This window comes from Dysidea avara, chromosome 10, assembly GCF_963678975.1.
Source record: "Dysidea avara chromosome 10, odDysAvar1.4, whole genome shotgun sequence".
Lineage (NCBI taxonomy): Eukaryota > Metazoa > Porifera > Demospongiae > Dictyoceratida > Dysideidae > Dysidea > Dysidea avara.
In genome coordinates, this window is record NC_089281.1 from 2,718,748 (window position 1) to 2,740,166 (window position 21,419).

The 21,419-nt window shown below is 36.9% G+C and overlaps 2 protein-coding genes across 2 annotated transcripts; both read left to right on the forward strand.

The window, feature by feature from the left end:
* The first annotated feature begins 2,241 nt into the window (after nt 1-2,241).
* LOC136268776 (TNF receptor-associated factor 3-like) lies at nt 2,242-2,946 on the forward strand. Its single transcript, XM_066064237.1, has one exon. It carries the CDS (start codon nt 2,242-2,244, stop codon nt 2,944-2,946), a length of 705 nt encoding a protein of 234 aa, XP_065920309.1.
* Nucleotides 2,947-17,195: 14,249 nt separating this feature from the next.
* Nucleotides 17,196-18,605, forward strand: LOC136268777 (TNF receptor-associated factor 4-like). Its single transcript, XM_066064238.1, has one exon. The coding sequence runs from the start codon at nt 17,196-17,198 to the stop codon at nt 18,603-18,605; it is 1,410 nt and encodes a 469-aa protein (XP_065920310.1).
* Nucleotides 18,606-21,419: the final 2,814 nt, after the last annotated feature.

Below are 21,419 nucleotides of genomic sequence, written 5' to 3' on the forward strand. Positions count from 1 at the left end.
AAACATAATGAAACATTCTTTACAGTTGAGTTATCTCAGTAAGTAGGGTAGCTAACTAGAGGTAAACAATATTACAGAGGTGCTTTTTCAAAAGGTCAGTGTTCCTTAACATTGAACACTTCACCTTGCATAGAGTATTGCATTAATATTGCAGTCCAAAATTGCCTCCAAATAACATTTTAACATGTAAAACTTTCCTAAGGGAGCATGCTCCTAGACTAGCTGCCTCCAGTAGTATAAACCACTTCACTTTTACTCTGCATGACACCCTGGTACCTCAGTTTTCTACTATAGTGCATATAGCTCGACTTTTGAGGTGGTATACTTCAGCACCACCCTTAAAACAAATGCTAATACTAGCTGGGATTCTGCCCCTAAATTATAAAAGATAGCTATACAGACATACAGCCAGCATATGGAAACAATTTTGCGACATCAGTGAATGTTCTATTAGATTATGTAAATACAGTCTTCATGGATTTCATTGATATACATAACACATTCAGAATGTTTGTGCGTATAGACACTTAGTAAAGTGCTATATACATCATATGGACCAATGAATTTGCTTTAAAAATGAATAACATTTAAGAAACCAAATATGTCATACCTGTACGTCTCATTGAGTGGTATGAATATACTTAACAGTTGTAAGGATTTCATTACCTGAATAAGTAAGTAGCTGACCACTAAAGAAGGCAATACAGAGCAACTGACAATTATTTCTGATATACAATAACAATTATTTTGAAGTTCTCTAATAAAGCAGTCGGCCAGGTTTGGATTCAATTTGTTTACAGTAAACAGTGATCACTTGAAGAAAAATTGAAGGGTTTGCCTTGAAGACAATTATTATGTGCACTGTACGTATGAGCTAATAAATTCCCTTCAATAATGGATCACGTTAAAGAAAATTAATGCGACATAGAAAAGGCTTACTGTTGCATATTGCCATATGAATATAATTTGCACTGGTAAGAAGCGCACAATTAGAGGTCACGCATATAAATTACTTAAGCCCCCTGCCCACCTTTCATGTCGGGTCAACTATTTTGGTACTAGAGTAATTAATGATTGGAACAATCTTACGAGTGATATTGTAGGAAATTCTTTATTAAATAATTTTAAATCAGCTATAGATAATTACTTTTATGACTATAGATATATGTTAATGTAATAATTATATTCATAGTTAATTTTTGTTCATAGCATCTAATTTATGTATGTATAGCTATGTATGTAATTGAATGGGTGTACAGGCTTCTAAGCCTCAACCCAAATCACATCATAATCATAATCATCATAATCATAATCATAATCATAATCATATTATTGGTTATAGATACAATGGCGGAACCAGGATGGGGCATTTGGGGCAAATTCCCCCCCCCCCCCCCCCCCCCCTCACCTCACTTTGTGGAGTAGCCATAGCTAGGCTACTTCTTTTTGGTTAAAATAGCTACTAAACTTACATCAGGCCTTATAACTCATGAAAATATGCACATTTTAATAGCATTTATTACTACAAATTCACCTAAAACCAAAGCAAATCAGTCTAACTATGAAATTGTCACCTAGTACCTTCGTGCGTACTAAGCGCCTCTAAAAATAATTATCGTGTTGCAAGACAATAGCCTTTAAAGACTTCACAACCATCTGCAAAGGCAAAATGGCTAAATCAGTAGTGAGACACTACAAAAAGGTGATCATTTGCTGTTTCAAAAATACAGCAACTAATAAGAGAATCCAACCACTTACAACTTAGCCTGTTTGTGCCCCTCCCCTTGCCAGCTGCTGGATCCGCCCCTGAGATAGGCAACTGATCAACAACTAAAGATGTTTGTATACATCAATCATCTCTCAGTATGGCTATCTCTGTTATATGGCAGAAAGATTTTCAAACACTCTAATAAAGCAGTCTGTCATTTTTTTTGTATTGAATTCTTCCATATGCAGTTGGTGGAAGGGAGTGCCATTAGGCCAGTTAATTTTTAAAGAATGATATATGAGTACAGTACATTGGTTCTATTTGAATTTACAATTTTGAAAAAAATGCTTTACTGGTAACCCCCTATTATATATTTTTTAAAGAAGCGCGCAATTAGCGCGGGCCCGCTTGAGCACGAGACCCTGCGCGGAAGGGTCTGACCACGTGAGACACACATGTTTGTGAAGTGAACAGTGATGAATCTGCGAATTGTAACTCTTGCTGGAAGGACCCACGCTCGGATAATTCACTGAATGGAAAAATCAGATCTCGTTGGTGGTTACAGTAACAAGTTTGTGGACAATATCGTTAATGAAGATTACCTGTGTAGAATTTGCTACCTGCCAAGCCGATGTGCGCAACTGAGTGAGTGTTGTGGCCACACTTTCTGTAACAGTTGCCTTAACGAGATGGTCACTACCAGCACGAATAGCAGCAATTGTCCAGTGTGTCGTTTTGAAGGTTTCAAAACATTTTCCAACAAGCAAATTGACAGAAAGATCAGAAGCTTGAAAGTATACTGTTCTAACGAGGATAAAGGTTGTAAGTGGCTAGGAGAGGTTAATGATATCCAGAAACACCTTGACAACAATGGAGGTTGTGAGTTTGAGGAAGTAAAGTGTCCAAAGAGGTGTGAAATGTTTATACAACGACAACATCTTGCTGATCATATCGAGACTGACTGTCCGCATCGTGTGGTTGAATGTGAGTACTGTCACGTAAGGGGACCTCACAAGTTTGTAACTCACGAACACAAGGAAATTTGTCTAAAGGTTCCAGTAGATTGTCCCAACCATTGTGACATTGAGAATATCCTTCGTGAAGACCTAGACGAGCACAGGAAAGTGTGTTCACTCGAGATGGTTAGTTGCAAATACATGAAGTTAGGATGTGGAGCTAGGATAGCTCGTAAAGAAGAGGAAGAACATAGGAAGGAGAAAATGGAAGAACATTTGTAGCTGACTAATGACAGACTTGTCCGGTTAGAAAATCTTGTTACTCAAATATCTGATGACCTGAAGACAATGTGGTCTCATCATTTGTATGCAATGTCTAAGTGTGCTAGTGCTGGTACTCAGATCACACCGGTCATCATGAGAATGGATGACGTTGTACAATACATGGCTTACAAAGAAAAATGGATTAGCCCAACATTTTATACTTATGACAAGGGCTACAAGATGAGTGTTGCGGTTTGTCCTGGTTTGCCCAATCTTACAGCGATGTGTCACACCAGGTATGGTGAATATGATGATGATGTGATGTGGCCACTTCAAGGAACATTTGAGGTGACTTTGATGAATCAAATCAGCGACAGAAAGCATCATTCAATCATGATAAAATATGATCATCGGGTTAAACGACATCCTGCAGGAAGGAGAGTAGGAAGTCTTGGAGATGTAACAGGAGACTTTAGGTATGGATGGGGAGATGTGCTTATTTCACTGAAAGACCTCTTCATCTTTTCACCTGAGTGTCAATATTACAAGGATGACTGTATTTATTTGAAGGTGACATTTACTCCTCCCAGTGCATTATAAACCTGTACAATTCCTCAGTATCCCAAGTATATATGTAATAGCCTGAATTTAAAATTGTAATAAACTTGTATCTGTTGTTGTAAACCTGTTATTTCCAGCCTGACATTGTAACCTTAACCTTTGTGACTGTTAGTATAAAATATACAATAATAGTGTGTTGTACTCTCTTCTTCTGATGCTGAGTTATAATAAGAGTGATTCTAATAGTAGTTTGCTCAGTAGAGTATTACATATACATAGTCATGTATCAGTTAGATATGTTCAGTCTGTAGTACATGTAGGTGTTGTTAGGCCACCATTGTTTTCATTGAACAACATAGTCAACACTGTTATTTATTATGCATATTGGCAGACACAAATAAACCAAAATTCCTGTAAAAGAAAACATTTTTGGTTTTCATTATTTTCTGTTAGAATGGTTTTTGCTAGGTTATGGATACCATTGTTTTATACAATAGGACAAAGCCTGCAAAATTTCTAGAATTAGCATCCAATGCTTGACACGTGAACATCTGACAGGAATTTCCGGTATTCAGTTTAAAATGTAGTCATAAACTATGAACCAAAAATCAGACCAATGAAGAACCATGAGAACTTACTAACAATTGTAAGGTCTAAAGACCATCACTTGTGAGGGACTGACAAGAGAATTTGTGGATAATGTGCATAGTCGCTGAAATATGGCCTAAAACAAGATGTTGTGGTCACAACATTAATTATTTTTAAATTTGTATCACAAGCACTAGAAACATTATTACAAATGGCTCTATCAGGACCTAGACAAGAAGCCAAACTAGTAGTTTGTTTATACAAAATGTTGACACCTTGTTTGACAGTCCTAATTTTTGGTTCAGGAAAATATTGCCATTAGTGAGCAAAACCATGCATGCACTTACAGGTGCGTCAGTTGCTAATATAAGGGAGTACACAACACCAAGCCCGTCTTAATTACATAATCAATTTTTTGTTTGGCCGTCGCTCACTATCCCGTTATGGTTATGGGATACCGTAAACCCACGTGTACACTATATATCATATTTTCATGATTTAGGGTTTTGATTTTTCTTAATCCATTGTTACCAAATATTTATGCATTCATAACTTCTCGTTAATTGACATGGAATCCAAATGTTGTTATGGAAACGTGAGTTGTCCCCATGCCAAATAGTGAAAACTAGCAATTAGATAGTAATTAGCAATTAAAAGACTCAGAGATGTTAATGAATTGATGTACACATTTAGAGCACATACAAGCTTATGAAATGACCAGGGAGAAATATGGTTCTCCAATGTCTTTAAGAATGGCCTAGCTTACTGTAGGAAAAACACATCACGAAGTCAGAAGGCAAACCATCTGGACAATATTATAAATGCTTCACAATTCTAAGGCTATCTCTGTGCAGCAAATGTATTCCAGTTTTGCTAATAATATAAGCCTTTCAACCTAAATAATAAGCCTCTACGTAAATGTGGAGAAAAGTTTTTACAGTAACCGTGGTTGAAAGAAGCATGTGACCATCAAACAAGTTTATACTATTACCGAAGCAATAAACAACCCCAGATATTGGCTATGATCTGGGAATTTGCATGGACTCTAAACTTAAGTTCCACATTCACACAGATTTTACTGCAAATAAGGCTAACCGCATTTTAGGTCTCATTTCTAAAGTATTTGAATGTAAGGACTCAGATATTATGCTTAAACTATACGAATCCCTAGTGCAGCCACTGCTTGAGTATAATAATGCAATTTGGGGGCCATATTACATCATGGATAAACAAAGGATAGAAACTATATGATGAAGAGCCACTAGAATGATTACCACCTGCCATGATTTGTCTTATAATGATCGATTGCACTATCTAAGTTTACCATCTTTGCAGTACCGAAGGCTTAGAGGAGATCTACTATTATTGTACCAAATGATCAACAATTTCTATAGCATAAATACAGAGAACTTTTTGTCATTTTCCACAATCACAACAAGAGGACACAACATGAAATTATTCAAGCCACATACAAATTGCTTATCAAGATCATCCTTCTTTACAGTTAGAGTGATTAACGGTTGGAATTCTTTACCCCAATCAGTGATTGACCCTAATCAATTTAAGAATCTGCTGGACAGACACTATAGTAATATAATATATCATTTTTATGGCTATAACTACTTTATTGTGTGTATGATTTGGATGTACAGGCTACGTCTCTATCCATAATAATTACAATTGATAGAGCAATTATGACCTTTTTGAAATGACCTGAAGAGAGAGGGTACGTACCCCCTTTGATCCACCCCTGAATTTCTTCCTGCTGACTGGTTGTATAATTATGTTTCCTGCAATTCATAAATGTTTAGCTAATTACAAACCAAAGAATTGTATATAACAACTTAGAATGGTCCAACAGACTACAGTTCAATATCAGTCACAAGCACGTGTGCAGCAATACAAGGGAATACACACCAAAACAATAGAGTACAACATGCCATGACAACCTAGTTCAATAATACTATGACATCATGTTACTAAATATATATATTACAGTACAAGTCAGTTAGCAATGTCACAGAATGTAAGTAACTTGCAACTTTTTCGGAGTGTTGCATGTATGGGTGACAATATAAACAAAGGTCACTGTTTTTGGACATAAAATGAAAGTCAAATCTGCGATGGCTCTACCTCTCAAATTTCATGCCATCACATGTACTAAATATGAGGAAAGTTTCTTACTTTTATCACTAAGAGTAAAATTCATTCCATTTTTGTGAATATACTGCTCTACTACTATAAATGTTAAGTCACAGCACTCCCATGTACTTGTCATTAGGCCACTATAGTTAATGTTAGGTTTCAGATCCCCCTCTATGTCTCACCACTTAAATTTGGTCACTATTGTGACATCATGAAAGTTTTCATCATCTCAGTGTGTATGGACAGAGGAAAGCAGGCTACAAAGACTGAAAATCCATCTCAATGTTAGGGAAGGGGTCTTTAACTTTTTGACTTAGCAGAATCATAATTATAGTGATCAATAACATATCGAAATACTCTAATAGAGCATTAAGTTAACTAATAAAACAAATTCCTGTACAGTTGTAATGAATAGTGAGCTGCCCTCCCAGGCTAACTTCCTGGTCTGAAACATAAATTAACAATAAATGGGATTACTGTAGTATTGGGCTTGTCATAATGGGTAATTATCTAATAGAGTTTGCAGCTGGTCTATAGCCATTAACAGCGCCAGATTCGGGCTTAAACTGATGGAGAACAATCATGACCTTTGTTAAATAACCTCAAGTGAGAAGAGTACATACCTCCTATTCCCTATCCCTGAATTTCTTCCCACTCTCTGGTTGCATATGTTCCCTGGAATGCCTAAATGGATATTACAAGGAATGTAGATAATGAATGTAATCTAATTAATTGCATGGGTGGATAAATTTATATGAATTTTAGCATGTATAAATGACCATAATTGGAATGGAATAATCTATGAACTTGCAATGAGTATCAACTTGAACTGCAATGAGTATCAACTTGTTTCTTGGAAAAAGGTCTTCACTTTGACATCCATCCACCTTTTCTAACACGCTTTCTGTAACAACTTTAGACAGGCTGTAGGACCAGGTGTCTTATATACAGACCTTCAGCACTTGAGCTGTAAAGCCTTAATAGATAAATTGGTGATATTATAGATGTCTGACACTATTATTCCTTTGATGCAGTATGTGATGGCAGTAAATTATTGGTAAGTATTTTACATTTGAATATAACCTGGGCACAACTTTGGCAAATGGAACTTAATACAAACAAATGTTATACTCAACAACGCACTAAGCTCTAACTATGAATATTTGTTAACCAAATAATGCAGAGCTACTTAGCATCTGGTTGAAATGGTTACCTCATATCAAAGTTATATACAGTGGAACTTGTTAATTAGGACACTTGAAAATAAGGGTATTGGGCACTTGGTAATGGTCCTAAAGTATCCCTTAGCATGTAAACTGACCTGTACACCTTGATAATCAGGACACTTTTGGTCAGTCGCAAGGTGTCCTTCATACACAGGTTTTACTGCATGCTGCTAAACTACCAACATGCTATATTTTTTGTGACACAGCCTAGTCACTGTACTAAGACTACTGGTTATATATATATATATATATATATATATATATATATATAATATATATATATATCTCTTTGGTTACCGAGACCGTTACTTGAATATGCATATGCTAACTGTGTTGGGATCCTCACTTTGACTCACTGGCACTAGAAGGTTCTGTGTAGATTTGCTCGCTGGGTATGTTTTAACTACACTTTTAGCATGAGTGTCTTACCAGCTCTCCTGGCTAATACTGCAAGAGCAAAGAAAATATGCTAAAATTACAGCTCTTGAGATTCCAACCTATTACACACCAATGCAATCATCCACAAGAAACTTTGTTGGATCCATTATGATTCATTCCACATTTAACTGCAACATCCTCTTATCAACACAGTTACTTCCCCAGCACAACCAAATTATGGAATAATCTACCAAATGGCTCACTTAATATAACTGCTACCTTCACAATCAATTTTCCTCTAATTTATTCATGTACATGTTCAAGTAATGGTTTCTTTTTCTATTGCTTGATTGTACAATGTATGTATCTCTGTGTATATTTTGTGGCCAGTTGATCTGACTGCCCAGTACAATAAAACTGTACATTTGTGTAACATTGATTGTTAATGCATCTCTCTTAACAAGAATACCTAATTTGCAGACTATTAAGTTCAGGGGCGGCTCCAGGGGAGTTTCTGAGGTTTCCAGAAATCATTCAAGGGTATTCAAGCAGTAAAAAATATTTTGCATTGATTTGCAAAGGTACATAACGATCAGATCAAGATACTCTAATAAAGCAGTCGATCACTCTAATAAAGCAGTCACAGTATTCAGAGAAGCAGTGTAGCAAGCCATGTAGTTATGAAGGGATTTTTATGTACTTTATCAGTTATTGTTTCTGTCACTGTACTACATTCCACAGGTGCAGTCTTTTGATTTTTATATCCATTTTTTTACTGAAGTCCATATTACCCCAGGGTTAAATTTTTTTAAACTTTTTTGTTGAATGTTAGAATGTAATGTACTCTAATAAAACAATCAGTAATGTTCTAGTATTACAGAGATCTGAACTAGTCAATACATATAGACCTGAACTGGTCAATACATACATATATACATTGCTGCTAGGCTTAAGTCTATTATGCCAGCATAATTTTGAGAATAATAGGATGTGAAAAGAATCAGGGGAACGATCGGGAGAATTCTGAATATCCAGGAAGTTTCTCGGGAATAGTTCATACCTTGAACAATGTACATTCAGCACATTGTGTGTGACAGTACATTACATTACTATCACACATAAAGACTAAAATGAGTGTTATGCACACCTAAAGCAATATTAATAATTTATATTGTGTGATATACTATGATTCTATATATTATTTAGTGAACTCTATGTATACATAATGTAAATTGTGAGCATAATTTGGGTGAGAAAAAGAGACTTGCATAGAAAGAACAATCAGAAATATTTGGAGCATAATAGACTTAAGCCTCCACTGGATCTTCTTTATATCAACAAAGTTTTCAATTGCTTTCAAATACATGATCATTTACATGTCATACTGGCTCTTCTAAATGTTCTATTAGAGTATTCTGTGATATAATAGCTATGATTTTTTTTGTGTTAATTTTTACCACACATTAGTTAGATATGCTGGATAAACTGGTAGAATGAATAATTATTGCCAGAAACTAAACGGAAGTATATAGCTATAGCCTGTTGGTCTGACATAAAATTTTCTCAACATGCACATGCCGCTGCCATGCCACCTACCTGGTCATGGATGGAAGACCTGAAGGTACTCAAACTGCTTGCCTTGCTCTACAAGAAGTTTGCAATGTCAGAGGTAGGTCCTGAAACAACTCAAGTCTGTGTGATGGTATATATAGGTATCACAAGGTTATATGACAAAAATAAAGTGACAAAAACCAAAACTTAACAAGTAAAACATCGTGCACTGTCGTAATTATCTTCATTTCTTTTTCTAAATTGTCACAATATAACATATGTTCTGTTCATCACCTTTAGAGCATGATATATCTAAGTTTTGGAGAAAGAACCAGGTAATATAAGTTGTACATGATTTTAAAAACAACAATCAAAAGTGTAATTTGTTGTTGTGCCTGTACTGCCCAGGCACTCACTAATACTAACTTTCAGATCTTGACAAATTGTTGACTAGTCTGTTACAGAGAATCATATTATTACAAGCAGTGAGGAAATGCAAATATACCCCTTTGACTACAATAAAGTGATCATCAAAATTTGCTTTCATGGGATTGTTAAGTCATTATTACTTGTTTCTCCATGTGTTGCTGACGACGCTCTACCTCAGACAAGGCCACCCTCCTTCTGGTCTTATGATCGTACTACACTAGCTCAGCAACAAACTGTGAATCCACCTTCAGGCCTGTCTTACAGGCTCCTAGCTATAAGAGAGCAATGAGCTGCTGTGTACGTTACACAGAGTGGATTATAACGGTCGCCATCGGACATTTACCGACCAATTAGCTCGAAGACCGCCCAATTATCTACTGAACCTGTCAAGGATGGCCGACCGATTTCCACTAAAAAAGATCGATATACTCTAATAGAACAGTCAGCGACTCTAATAGAGCAGTCAAGCAGATTTTAAAAGGTTCAAAAAAGTGAAAAAAATTGTCTGACTTCAAGAATCGAACCTGCATCAGTGAAGTGCAATCTGCACAATTCTACCACATGCTCACACAATGATTTAGTGGCTTCTAAAGGGATTTTAAATGTCCTGCAGTTAAACCATAACTGACCATAATTGATATAGATACATGTCACAAAACATTGCATTGGATAGTTTCATATCAAATCATCATAATGTGATTTATTATGTATGTGGTTTAACATTGTAACAGTGTATGGCTACTGAACTAGTTTTGGGTGTCAAAATACTCACATACAAGCTTTGAAAATCCAAAATTTTTTCAGGGGGTATGCCCCGACTTGGCATGCTTATGCATGCTGCTAAACATTGCCATACAATGTCAGATCATGTCAGATCAACTTTGACTTTGATCTGACATAATGTCAGATCAACGAAGACTAGTTATGATCCTCTCTGTGTACATATAGTATTTCCATACATATACAATTTTTTGCATGATCAGTTTCTCCACATTCTACTTGCATGATGTATATAGACAGTGTATATTCAGTGTATGTCATAACTTCTCCACCCTGTTAATTGCTTTCTTACATGCAGTATGCTAGCTAACATGTCACATGATGTTTATGAACAATTTGACAAAGATACTTCAAAAGTGAGTTATATTACTTACGATTTTAATTTTGTTGTTCTCTATTGCATGCAGCAATCAGCACAAGCTGTTCTTCCTTGCCAAAGTTAATAACATGAATGTCATATAAGTGTGCACAAAGACAAAAAGAACTATAATAAGCCACTCAGACTTGAGTATATGTATATACAACTATTAAAAGAGAAATAGCTTTCATATATCCCCTAGGAAGTTGTAAACCCTTTCTACCGTACATTCACAGAGTGGCTTAACTCACTCCAACTCCTTTATCATCAGTTAAAATAACACTAAGCAATTGTACACAAAAAGAGCTGTTTTATAGAATTAATTAAGGTCACTGTTTACTCTTTAAATTACTGTTCTCATCTTAAATTCCCTCTTTTTCTGACAGTTCTTCACTTTCATAATTTAGTTTAACTGTTCCCTGTCCTACCCATGTGCACTTGGTCAATTGGAACTGCTGCTTATTTACATCTGAAAACCTTCTGTATAGCTATAGGGAGACACATCTTACATCTTGATCTATCACTCATTTGATTCAAACAACTCACTCATCTGGCCGCTTCTTTCTGTAGCATAGCCTGTTCCACAATATGGATACTCACGACAATGCTGATATAATAGGAGGCTTTTGTGTCCATGCATGTGCACCCCATGCTGATCTCTATGGCCTCTACTATCCTTTGCCATAGTATTGTCTTCTGTTGTGATAGCTAACCTCTATTGCAAATCCAGCTAAAAACCATGAGAGCCAAAGAGCTCTTCTACACATGCAATCAGTTGTAGTTTCCATGAAGTCAACTAACCTACTCTTCCCATATTAACTCGCTTCTGTAATTGCCTGGGGACACTTAAAAGCAGACAAATTGCACTCACTTTGACTGCCATCACTATCACGTGTTCTTAAACTGCTGAGTTGAAAGGCAGTGCTTGTTCAGCTTTCTGCTGTTTTTTTTTTTTTTTTTCAGCTCAGTTTTTGCTGCTCAAGCAACTAGAGTAGCTAGCTATTCTGTCTCTATCAGTTTTTGTTTCTATAGTGTTTCTCTCCAAAAGGCATCCTTCATGATCAACATTTCAGCAATAGTTCTCTATAGCTATAGTGCAACTATTTTTGATTCCAACTCACACACTTAAACCTTGACTGTGATAACTTATTAGAAGTTTTAATTTTTCTGAAAGCTTATCAATTTCTGCCATAAACTACAATACACACTGTGGAGTTTGATCATTTGATCTGCTCTTTTACATCATTCTCACAGCTAGCACATGCAAAGCGCATTGGCCATGACTAAAATTCTAAAGTCTAGACACTGACTAGCATCTACTTGTACAACAAATTCTATCATTGGTTATTCCCAATAGCACAGTCTCTAAACTAGGAACTAAATCACTGTAACTATTATTTCGTATTATACACTGAACAATAAAAGATAGTAAGGGAGAGTGTCTAACTAAGTTAGGACACTTTCTGGCAAAATCACTGCATAATTTAAAGGGCGTTCATGGTATATAGAACAAAGGCTTTACCTAAATTTAGCGCCTATAAACAGCAGCTGGTGTATAGCTAGCTAGTGTGTATTTTCAGCTTTAGTCACAACTTGATACTTGAGTAAAAATGCTTCTTTTGCACTTAGAACATTAAATCTAGTGAAATTATTGCTATAAGCATCTCTCAAGTTAACAAAGCTACACGAGGGATGGGCACAGCCCCACAAAAGCTAAAGCTATTTTATACTGATGTTTCAGGACTAAAAATTTTGATGTAGAGTGATTTTATATGCACACATATCTAAATCATGCTGCTTTCTAAGTGGACTACATTGATCAAGAGTTGTATAGGGATGAATGACAACCATGCCTGAGTAGTTCAGCTAGCCTAAAGATAGTATATACAAGATCATCAGGCATGTGCATTTCATGTGCAAAAATATTCTTGCAGGCTAATTAAATAATTATGCCCATTCATAGGATAGGGCTGCAGATGTAGTTTTCATATTCAGCATACTATGCACTGTAAAAATTAGTAGCGAATTTCTCTAATTTCTGCTACAATACTGATGTTCACTACTTTTGTAGTGACCTTCACTACATAGTAGTGATTGTCACTATAATAGTGACAGTCACTACAAAATTAGTAGTAAATGTCACTACACAAAAATAGTGAGTATTGTGGCAGACATTAGTAGTGACCTTCACTAGTTTATAGAGGATTCTCAATAGTGTTATGTGTGGTGACTGTTCTATTGGAGTATTTGACTGACTGCTCTATTAGAGTATCTTGAATTGTTTAAAAAAATTTTTTTTAGGAGGGGCACACGCCCCCTTTTGGTTTTGCCACTGGGTATACCAGAAGGATTTTTAAGTGGAGCTAAATAATACATGAATTATGTATATAGCTATATATATATAGTCTAGCTACATACCATTTTAAGGGTCAGAATTGGGCTGTGTGTGCATAGCTAGTAATGTTGACTGCCCAACTGTAAGCCAATACTGCTAGACTAGTGCTGCAGCTGGTCTATATACTGCATCCAAGGATTGTATCATATGTATGCTGTGTTGAAATTTGAATTAGCTTTGAGCTGAGTGTATAATAGGCAGTTGTCACTTGGATGTCATGCCATGATCAGTCGAGAACTGTCTATTCTATCTGTACTTAAATTTGATATTTTACAGGCAGCTGGATAAGTCAGTTGTCTGGACTGGATTCTGGGTGTGAGCCTGTTATTCATGCCGTTCATGAACTATATAGTCAACCTGATAGTTACTGATGTTGTTCTCCTCATTCATGCTTCTAATGCCATTAATTCTCTTGCTCGGAATACTGCCCTGATGAACGTTCAAGAACTGTGTCCTCCTTTCTCTGTGCCCTTAATCAACACATATCGGCAACCAGTTAAACTTTTTGCTGATGGTGAGTCTATTTTATCTACTGAGAGTACTACTCAAGGTGACCCTATGGGAATGCCTGTGCATGCATTTGGAATTTTACCTTTGATATAGTTCATTAAATTTGGTATGCAGATGATGCTTGTGTCAGCAGTTCTTTGCAGAATCTCCGTCAGCAGTGGGATGATTAATTGTCACTTGGTCCTGATTATGGATACTGTATTTAAGTGTTGGAAGACAGTGCCACTGCTGATGCCAACATTTTCAATGGTATAGGTTTGTAGTGATGGACAAAGATATCTGGGATCAGCTACTAGTAGCTTTGTGTCAGCACAAGTGCATGCGCAGTCCTGGTGTGATGAGCTATCTTTGCTCACTGACATTGCTAAATCTCAACCTCACGCTGTCTTTTCTTCGTACATTCATGGTTTTGCAAGCAAGTGGACCTTTCTGTGTTGGACTCTAATGTTTCCCAACTATTTAAGCCATTAGATCATTTCATAAATACCATTTTCCTTTTTGTTCTGACAGAGCAACCACATGCACATTGTAATGGCTTACTTTGAAATCTCCTAAGCTTAGCTTACCTATAAGGGAAGGAGTACTTGGAATTGTTGAACTGTCAAAAGCTGCCATATCCCAGAGTATGTGGCTAACTCATTAATAGTCACCACTTCACTTGGTGCCATCCTAACTGGTAGATCATCTGCTACAGTATTGGATGCTCATGATCAAATGTTTATAGCTAAGTCTGATGTTCATCATTCTAATCGAGAGCAGACTATATAGAAGACAATTTGATAACATTTACCAGCAACTCTCCACTCCTTAGAAGAAATGTGTTGACTTTGCTAAGGAGAAGGGTGCTTCTTCTTGGCTTTCAGCAATGCCAATTCAGAAGCATTGGTATGCTTTACATAAATGATATGCTATAGTTATCTGGGACTCACTAATTTCCCAGCCACCTGTGCTTTTGGGAAGCCTTTTTCTGTTGACCATTCACTTCACTGTTCCTTTGGTGACTTTCCCACAATTAGGCACAATGAATTACATGATGTGACAGCTGATTTGCTGTCTCAAGTCTGTTCTAATGTAGCTACAAATTTGAACCACACCTTCAACCACTTTCAGGTGAAACCTTTTCTCATCATACAGCAAATGCAGATGACCAAACAAAATTGGATATCTCTGCTAAGAGTTTCTGTAACACTCCATGAGTGGCCTTTTTGATGTGAGAGTTTTTAATCTCTTGGCTAAGAGTCACATAAATATCAGTCTCTTTCTTCTTGCTATCGGAAAAATGAAAATGAAAAGCATGAGTATGAGGAAAGAGTTCGTAATCAACATGGAACCTTTACACCTCTTGCGTTTTCTTCTGCTGCTGGTGGTGGCATAGGACCTCGCATGGGACCCATCACTAGCTACATTTTACAGACGTTTGGACTCCCTTTTGTCTGACAAACTACATCAGTCTTTTAACCAGACGATTTGTTGGAGTTTCTCCTTTTAAGATCAGTGATTATGTGTTTAAGAGATGCAAGATCGTGCTGCTGTCAGTGAAATGTCTCTGGCAGTAAGTGAAGCCAAAATATAATTTCTTCAGTGAATTTTGTTTTTGTTTTGTGAACGTATTAAAACCAGTCGAGAACTTGTAAATTTTTTTTTTACTGTGCAGAAATCACAAATGATTATAATGCACAGTGTTACAAAAATTATCCAAAGAAGGGGAATTAACTATATAGGGGGGAAGGGGGTTCCAAAGTTTAATTGCAGAGGGGGAAAAGGAAAATTTATACGAGTCAATGTTTGTCATCAGTTTCCTGTAGTATCCTTTCTTAATCGCGAATCATTAGGGGTAAAGTACTCTTTGGGGATATTAATAATTTTATACATCATTACAAGTTTATAGCTCTCTTTCTTCTTTGTTGTAAAGGAGGTAAGTTAAGTGTGCTTAGCAACACTAGAGTAACTTGAAAACTCATTTAGCAAAATCTGGCCGCTCTTCTCTGTACTGCTTCAATTCTATTAATATTATTTAAGGTATGGGGATCCCATACAGATGATGCATATTCAAGCTCTGGCCTGACCATACTTCTGTAGCAGTTACATTTTACAGTGCTTGGACAGTGGCGCAGGTTTCTGTAAATAAAGGCATTGATTTGGTTAGCTTTATTGGTGATTGTTTGGATATGGTCATTGAAGGTAAGCTTGTTGTCGATGGTGACTCCTAGATATTTGGCAGATGGAACTTCCTTAAAGGGAGAATTTTCAATATAATACCGCGTGTGCAAGATAGGATTGCGTTGGTTTGTTACTCTCAGGAACTCACATTTCAGGATATTGAATGTCATCTTCCATCTGTTGGCCTATTGAGCAAGTAGGTCTAAGTCCTGTTGTAAGCTTAAGCAGTCAGCAATTGATGTTATTCGAGAATACAACAATACGTCATCTGCCGGCATACAGTTTGATCTTATCGTGGATGGTACAAAAGAATATTTAGTTACAACTACACATACAACTACACAGCCAAACTACTACTGCTACTACTAGTACTGCTACTATATACTACTACTAGGAATACAATCAATCAAGGAAAAAGGGGATTGTTATCATCATCATTGTCCTGAACAGCCCAATATCTTAAAATCATTTTAGCATTGCTTTGCCACAGTGCAACAGAAAGTTGTTGTAATAAATTCTTTCTTGCAAGCTTGGTAGGAACACCGCTTCTAGGGGTGGTACGGTCAGCAATAATTCTTAACATTCTCAGGGCAAAAGGGGTCCACACTCCAAAGCACTCCACTACCAAAGGAACAAACTCAGAACCAGCCTTCTCCACAGCTGCCAAATGCTTCTCATCCTTGGCCAACTCTCCAGCTGCAGCAGCTACCCCAGCACATGCAGCAGAAGAGGAAATGAAAGCAGGCTGAATAGTGCTGCGTACAGAGACGTCGAAGTAAGCAGAACGTCCGTGTTGAAAATCAGGATGAAAGATATCACCAGGCCGCAGGCCATCATCATATGAAGCCCTCTGTTCCTTAAGGACACCAGGATTCTCTTATCGTGGATGGAATTTTCTGACCCTTGTAGCTATTTGGCAGGTCCCTAGTGGGATAGGCTTGGGGATAGCTAGTCTGGGGGTGCGACTAGGGCCATTCACAGGTGGCCATTCACAGAAAAAGCAGCCGCCAGCGTACCTAGACAACACGCAGCCTTAAAATCGCATCCGGTTACGTGTACTGTATCGGGAAACCACATGCCACCGCAACCTGTCATATCCCGTGTATAATTCTGTAGAAATGAAGCGGTGTGGACAGTTTGGAGAGTTCCAAGATAAGTGTGCGAGGCTATCGAATTCCTCCGCACCATGTCATTTATTCAAGCAAAATTTGGAGATAGATTAGTGATGATCAGAACGTCCCACAGTCGAAAGTCCAGCAGCTCATCCACAGTGACCAGTACGCCACGATGTTCGATCCCTGACAAAGACGGTGGGTACTTTTTTGAGTTCGTGGATTCAACGCACAACGATGACTTCTTGTGCAAAATTTGTCTCCTGCCTAGTCGAGATGCGCAACTCAGCGAATGTTGCGGACACACTTTTTGTAAAATTTGTGTTTACAAGGTAAAGCGTAATAAGTCTTCTGACTCTTACAAAAGCAAAAGCTGTCCAGTGTGCTGTAACAAAGAATTTCAAACCTTTTCCAACAAGCAAATTGACAGAAAGATTAGGAGTTTGCAAGTGTACTGCTCTAACAGGGACAAGGGCTGTGAATGGCAAGGAGAAGTTAATGACATTCAGAATCACCTTGAGAACAATGGTGGTTGTAAGTTTGAGGAAATGATATGCCCAAGTGAGTGTGGGGTGATTGTACAACGACAATATCTTACTGATCATGTCAAATCAGACTGTCCGTGTCGTAAGGCAGAGTGTGAGTACTGCCATGAAACGGGAGACCACCAATTTATAAAGGGTGAACACAAGGAACAGTGTCTAAAAGTTCCATTAGATTGTCCCAACCATTGTGATGTTGAGTATATCCTTCGTGAAGACCTGGATGAGCACAGGAAAGTGTGTTCACTTGAGTTGGTTAGTTGCAAGTACATGAAGTTAGGATGTGGGGCAAGGATGGCACGTAAAGAAGAGGAAGAACACGGGAAAGAGAAAATGGAGGAACACTTATTCATGGCGATTGGACGTATTGATCAACTGGAAACTACATCTAATAGTAAACACGTCTATCTTCTTGACCAACTTAGAACATTAGAGAATCGCATTTTGCACCTCACCGATAACCTTTGGTCTCAGCATATAGCAGCAATGGCAGCCTCAACTGCTAGCAATACCCATGTTTTACCAGTGATTGTGAAGATGGACGAATATAGCAAAGTGAAGGCAAACAGAAAACTGTGGTGCAGTCCTAGCTTTTATACACATGTACATGGTTACACAATGTGCTTGGGGGTCGGTCCTGTTGGATATACAAGTAAAACACATCTCTCAGTTTACCTCTACATCAGAAAGGGAGAACATGATCATCTGTGCTTGCCACTTCATGGAGTATTCGAAGTAACGTTGCTGAACCAAAGCTGTGACAGTGGACATCACTCAAACAAAATACCTCTAGATCGTTACAACGAAGATAATGCTAGAAGAACACCTACGGACATCTCATACAAGGGGTGGGGATTTGTAGAATTCGTCTCTGATAAATGTCTAACTGCTAACTATCTCAAAGATGACAGCATCTACTTTAGAATCACTTTTAGTTTGTGACACTTAATGACTATTTTGTAAGTACATTACTGTGTACTTACAAAATAGTACATTACTATGTAATTATATTATTTGTGAATATCTTTATGTAATAATACGTATTATACACAAATGCATTAAACACATGAAATCATTATTATTTAATGTATAATTGTAATGGATGAAGGCTCTTCAGTATAAAAAAGTTTTGACAAAATATTTTAAAAGCTTATGTATAAGCTTGCTAGCTACTTAATTATGTATGGGCACGTAGTTACGTATAGTACACCTACATTCAATGATAGACTTCTTTATTACATATTATCTGAAAATGTGATCAGATTTGACAAAACCATGCAGGCTTCCACACACATCTAATTCTTCGTCGACTTTAACCATTAACCAGTCAGTACAATTTTCACATAATTCTCTCATTGCGTTATGCAATAACAGGTCAAAATTTGAAAGTGATAGTTTACTGTTATGGTTCTTAAATCTGGACATGTGTGGAAGCCTGGTTTTGTCAAATCCAGTCACATAATTATGTTGTTTCTTGAATTTCAGATACATCATCATAGCAGGTACTTTGTGTGGGCTTGGGTCTCATCTGTATAACTTATCCATGCATACTCTCTCCATACAAAAATATGCTTTAACAACCGTAACCATTCACTATACTAATCTCCAGAGACATTTTCAGTCACTACAAAAGTAGCGATGGCCATAGCCACTAAGTTGTTCTTACATGTAGCTACAGTACTACTGACCATGATTAATTGATATACATGGATAATGCCAGTAGGTGTATATGCAAGGATAATAATAATACTCTATACATACTGTGTAGTTGCCAGACAAGTAGCTAGTGGTTGCTAGGCAAGTAGCTACACAGCTAGATAATTAGTTTTAGCTCTAAGACAGTGTTGTGAAGTAATTATTGCATGACATAATGATGAAATCATACACATACAGTACAGTTTCTGAGAATAGCGGATTTCTTTAGAAGTATCACCGGTATTTTCACTAGTCACTTCATAGTACATTGAGTGTTCAAGGAGCATGTCAACTATTCTAAATAGGGTTAACAATGCATTCATAATCTGTATCATACAGTGGAACTTCTCTATTACAGACATTTTGGGACCCAGAATTGTTGGCCACTTTTTGTTGTAATATAGAGGTTTTCTTCTTTCAGAGGTATAAACCAGACCTGTTGGGACCAAATTTTTGTCCTTATTATGGAGGTTTTTTTCTACTGTGTCCTTAATTTGGGGAGTTTGTTAAGAGAGGTTGTTACAACACTTATACACACGTAACCACTATACATGGAAGCACTAATGGTGTGTGTTGTAGCTATGTGTGTGCATGTGTGTGTGTGTGTGTGTGTCTTTGTATGCCATGTGTTTGTTCTGCTTGTGTATACAATAGAACAACAACTTCATCATCTTATGTGTAAAATAATTATCACTCAGCAGCCTTATGGTACTCATTGTGTGACTAACTGATGGTAGTACAGGAACATACTTTTAAATGTTTAGAGTTTTTTGTTGTTGTTGTAAATAGTACTATATATATAATGCTCTACATGGGCCGGCATAGCTAAAAGTTGATTAACCATATAATTTGTGGCTGTTTATTATATTCTCAGTGTAGTCCCCACTAATTCTCAGAAAGTGTGTTATTATCCATTAATTTTAATTCTAATCATGGGCTGCTGGCTGCATAGCTAAAAGTTATTTAACCATATATTTTGTGGATGTTTATTATATCCTCAATGTAGTCCCCACTAATTCTCAGAACTGAAGCCGTGTTATTATTAATTTTAATCCTAATCATTGGGATGTATGCATGTAGAGGGTAACTTTAATGCTGACATATTTATACCGGAAGATGTCAATATTGTGTACAGTGGAACCTGTTAATCAGGACACTTGACAGTAAGGGCATCTGTGTGATCTGGACACTTGGCAATAGTCACAAACTATCCCTTAGCATGCAAACAGACCTGGAAAATCAGGACACCTTGGTCACTTTTGGTTGGTCCCGAGGTGTTCTTAATACATGGGTAGTGCTACATAATAATATGCCTATAGCTATATGATGTGATTTCCAAATGCACGTACACTATTTCAGTGCAGCAGCTAATTGTGTGATAACATAGATAGTATGTACTTTCTGAGAGAGTATACTATGTATCTATGATCTAACAGTGGCCACTTAGCTGGCCGGCATTTATAACTACTTCAAATGTTGTTTACTGTTACAACATAAAATAATGGTAACACAAACAGGGTATATCAGGTGTATGTCACAGTGCAGCATATTTGATCCTCCCACACAGTATAATTATGGGTATAAGTTTGTGCGGGGAGCCTGGAATATTGTGCCAACAGCCAGATTGTTCAAACCTTCTTGTTGTCCTTATCTCTGTAGTTAAGACTTTTGTAATAACCAAATAACGGATCATCATGTAAAACTAACATTAGGCATAATAATTATTGCTGATAGTAACAATTATAATAAACTAATGATTTTCATGTTGCAATGTTAGTTATTCATCACATATATAACTCAAATGCCTACATGGATTATTACCAAAATGTAACATTAACATGTTGAATTTCTCGTGAAACTTAAATTTCTCAGAATCTGGCTATACATGGGTTCAGGTTGAATATCACTACCAGATTCTCAGAACCCACCAAGAGGGCAAACCTAATACTTCCTGTACAAAGTGTAGGTAGCTATTCCTTACTACCCCAAACAAAAATTAATGGTTGTACACATTATTGGTCACTTGTACATTGATGTACTTATAATACATTGTTAATGGAC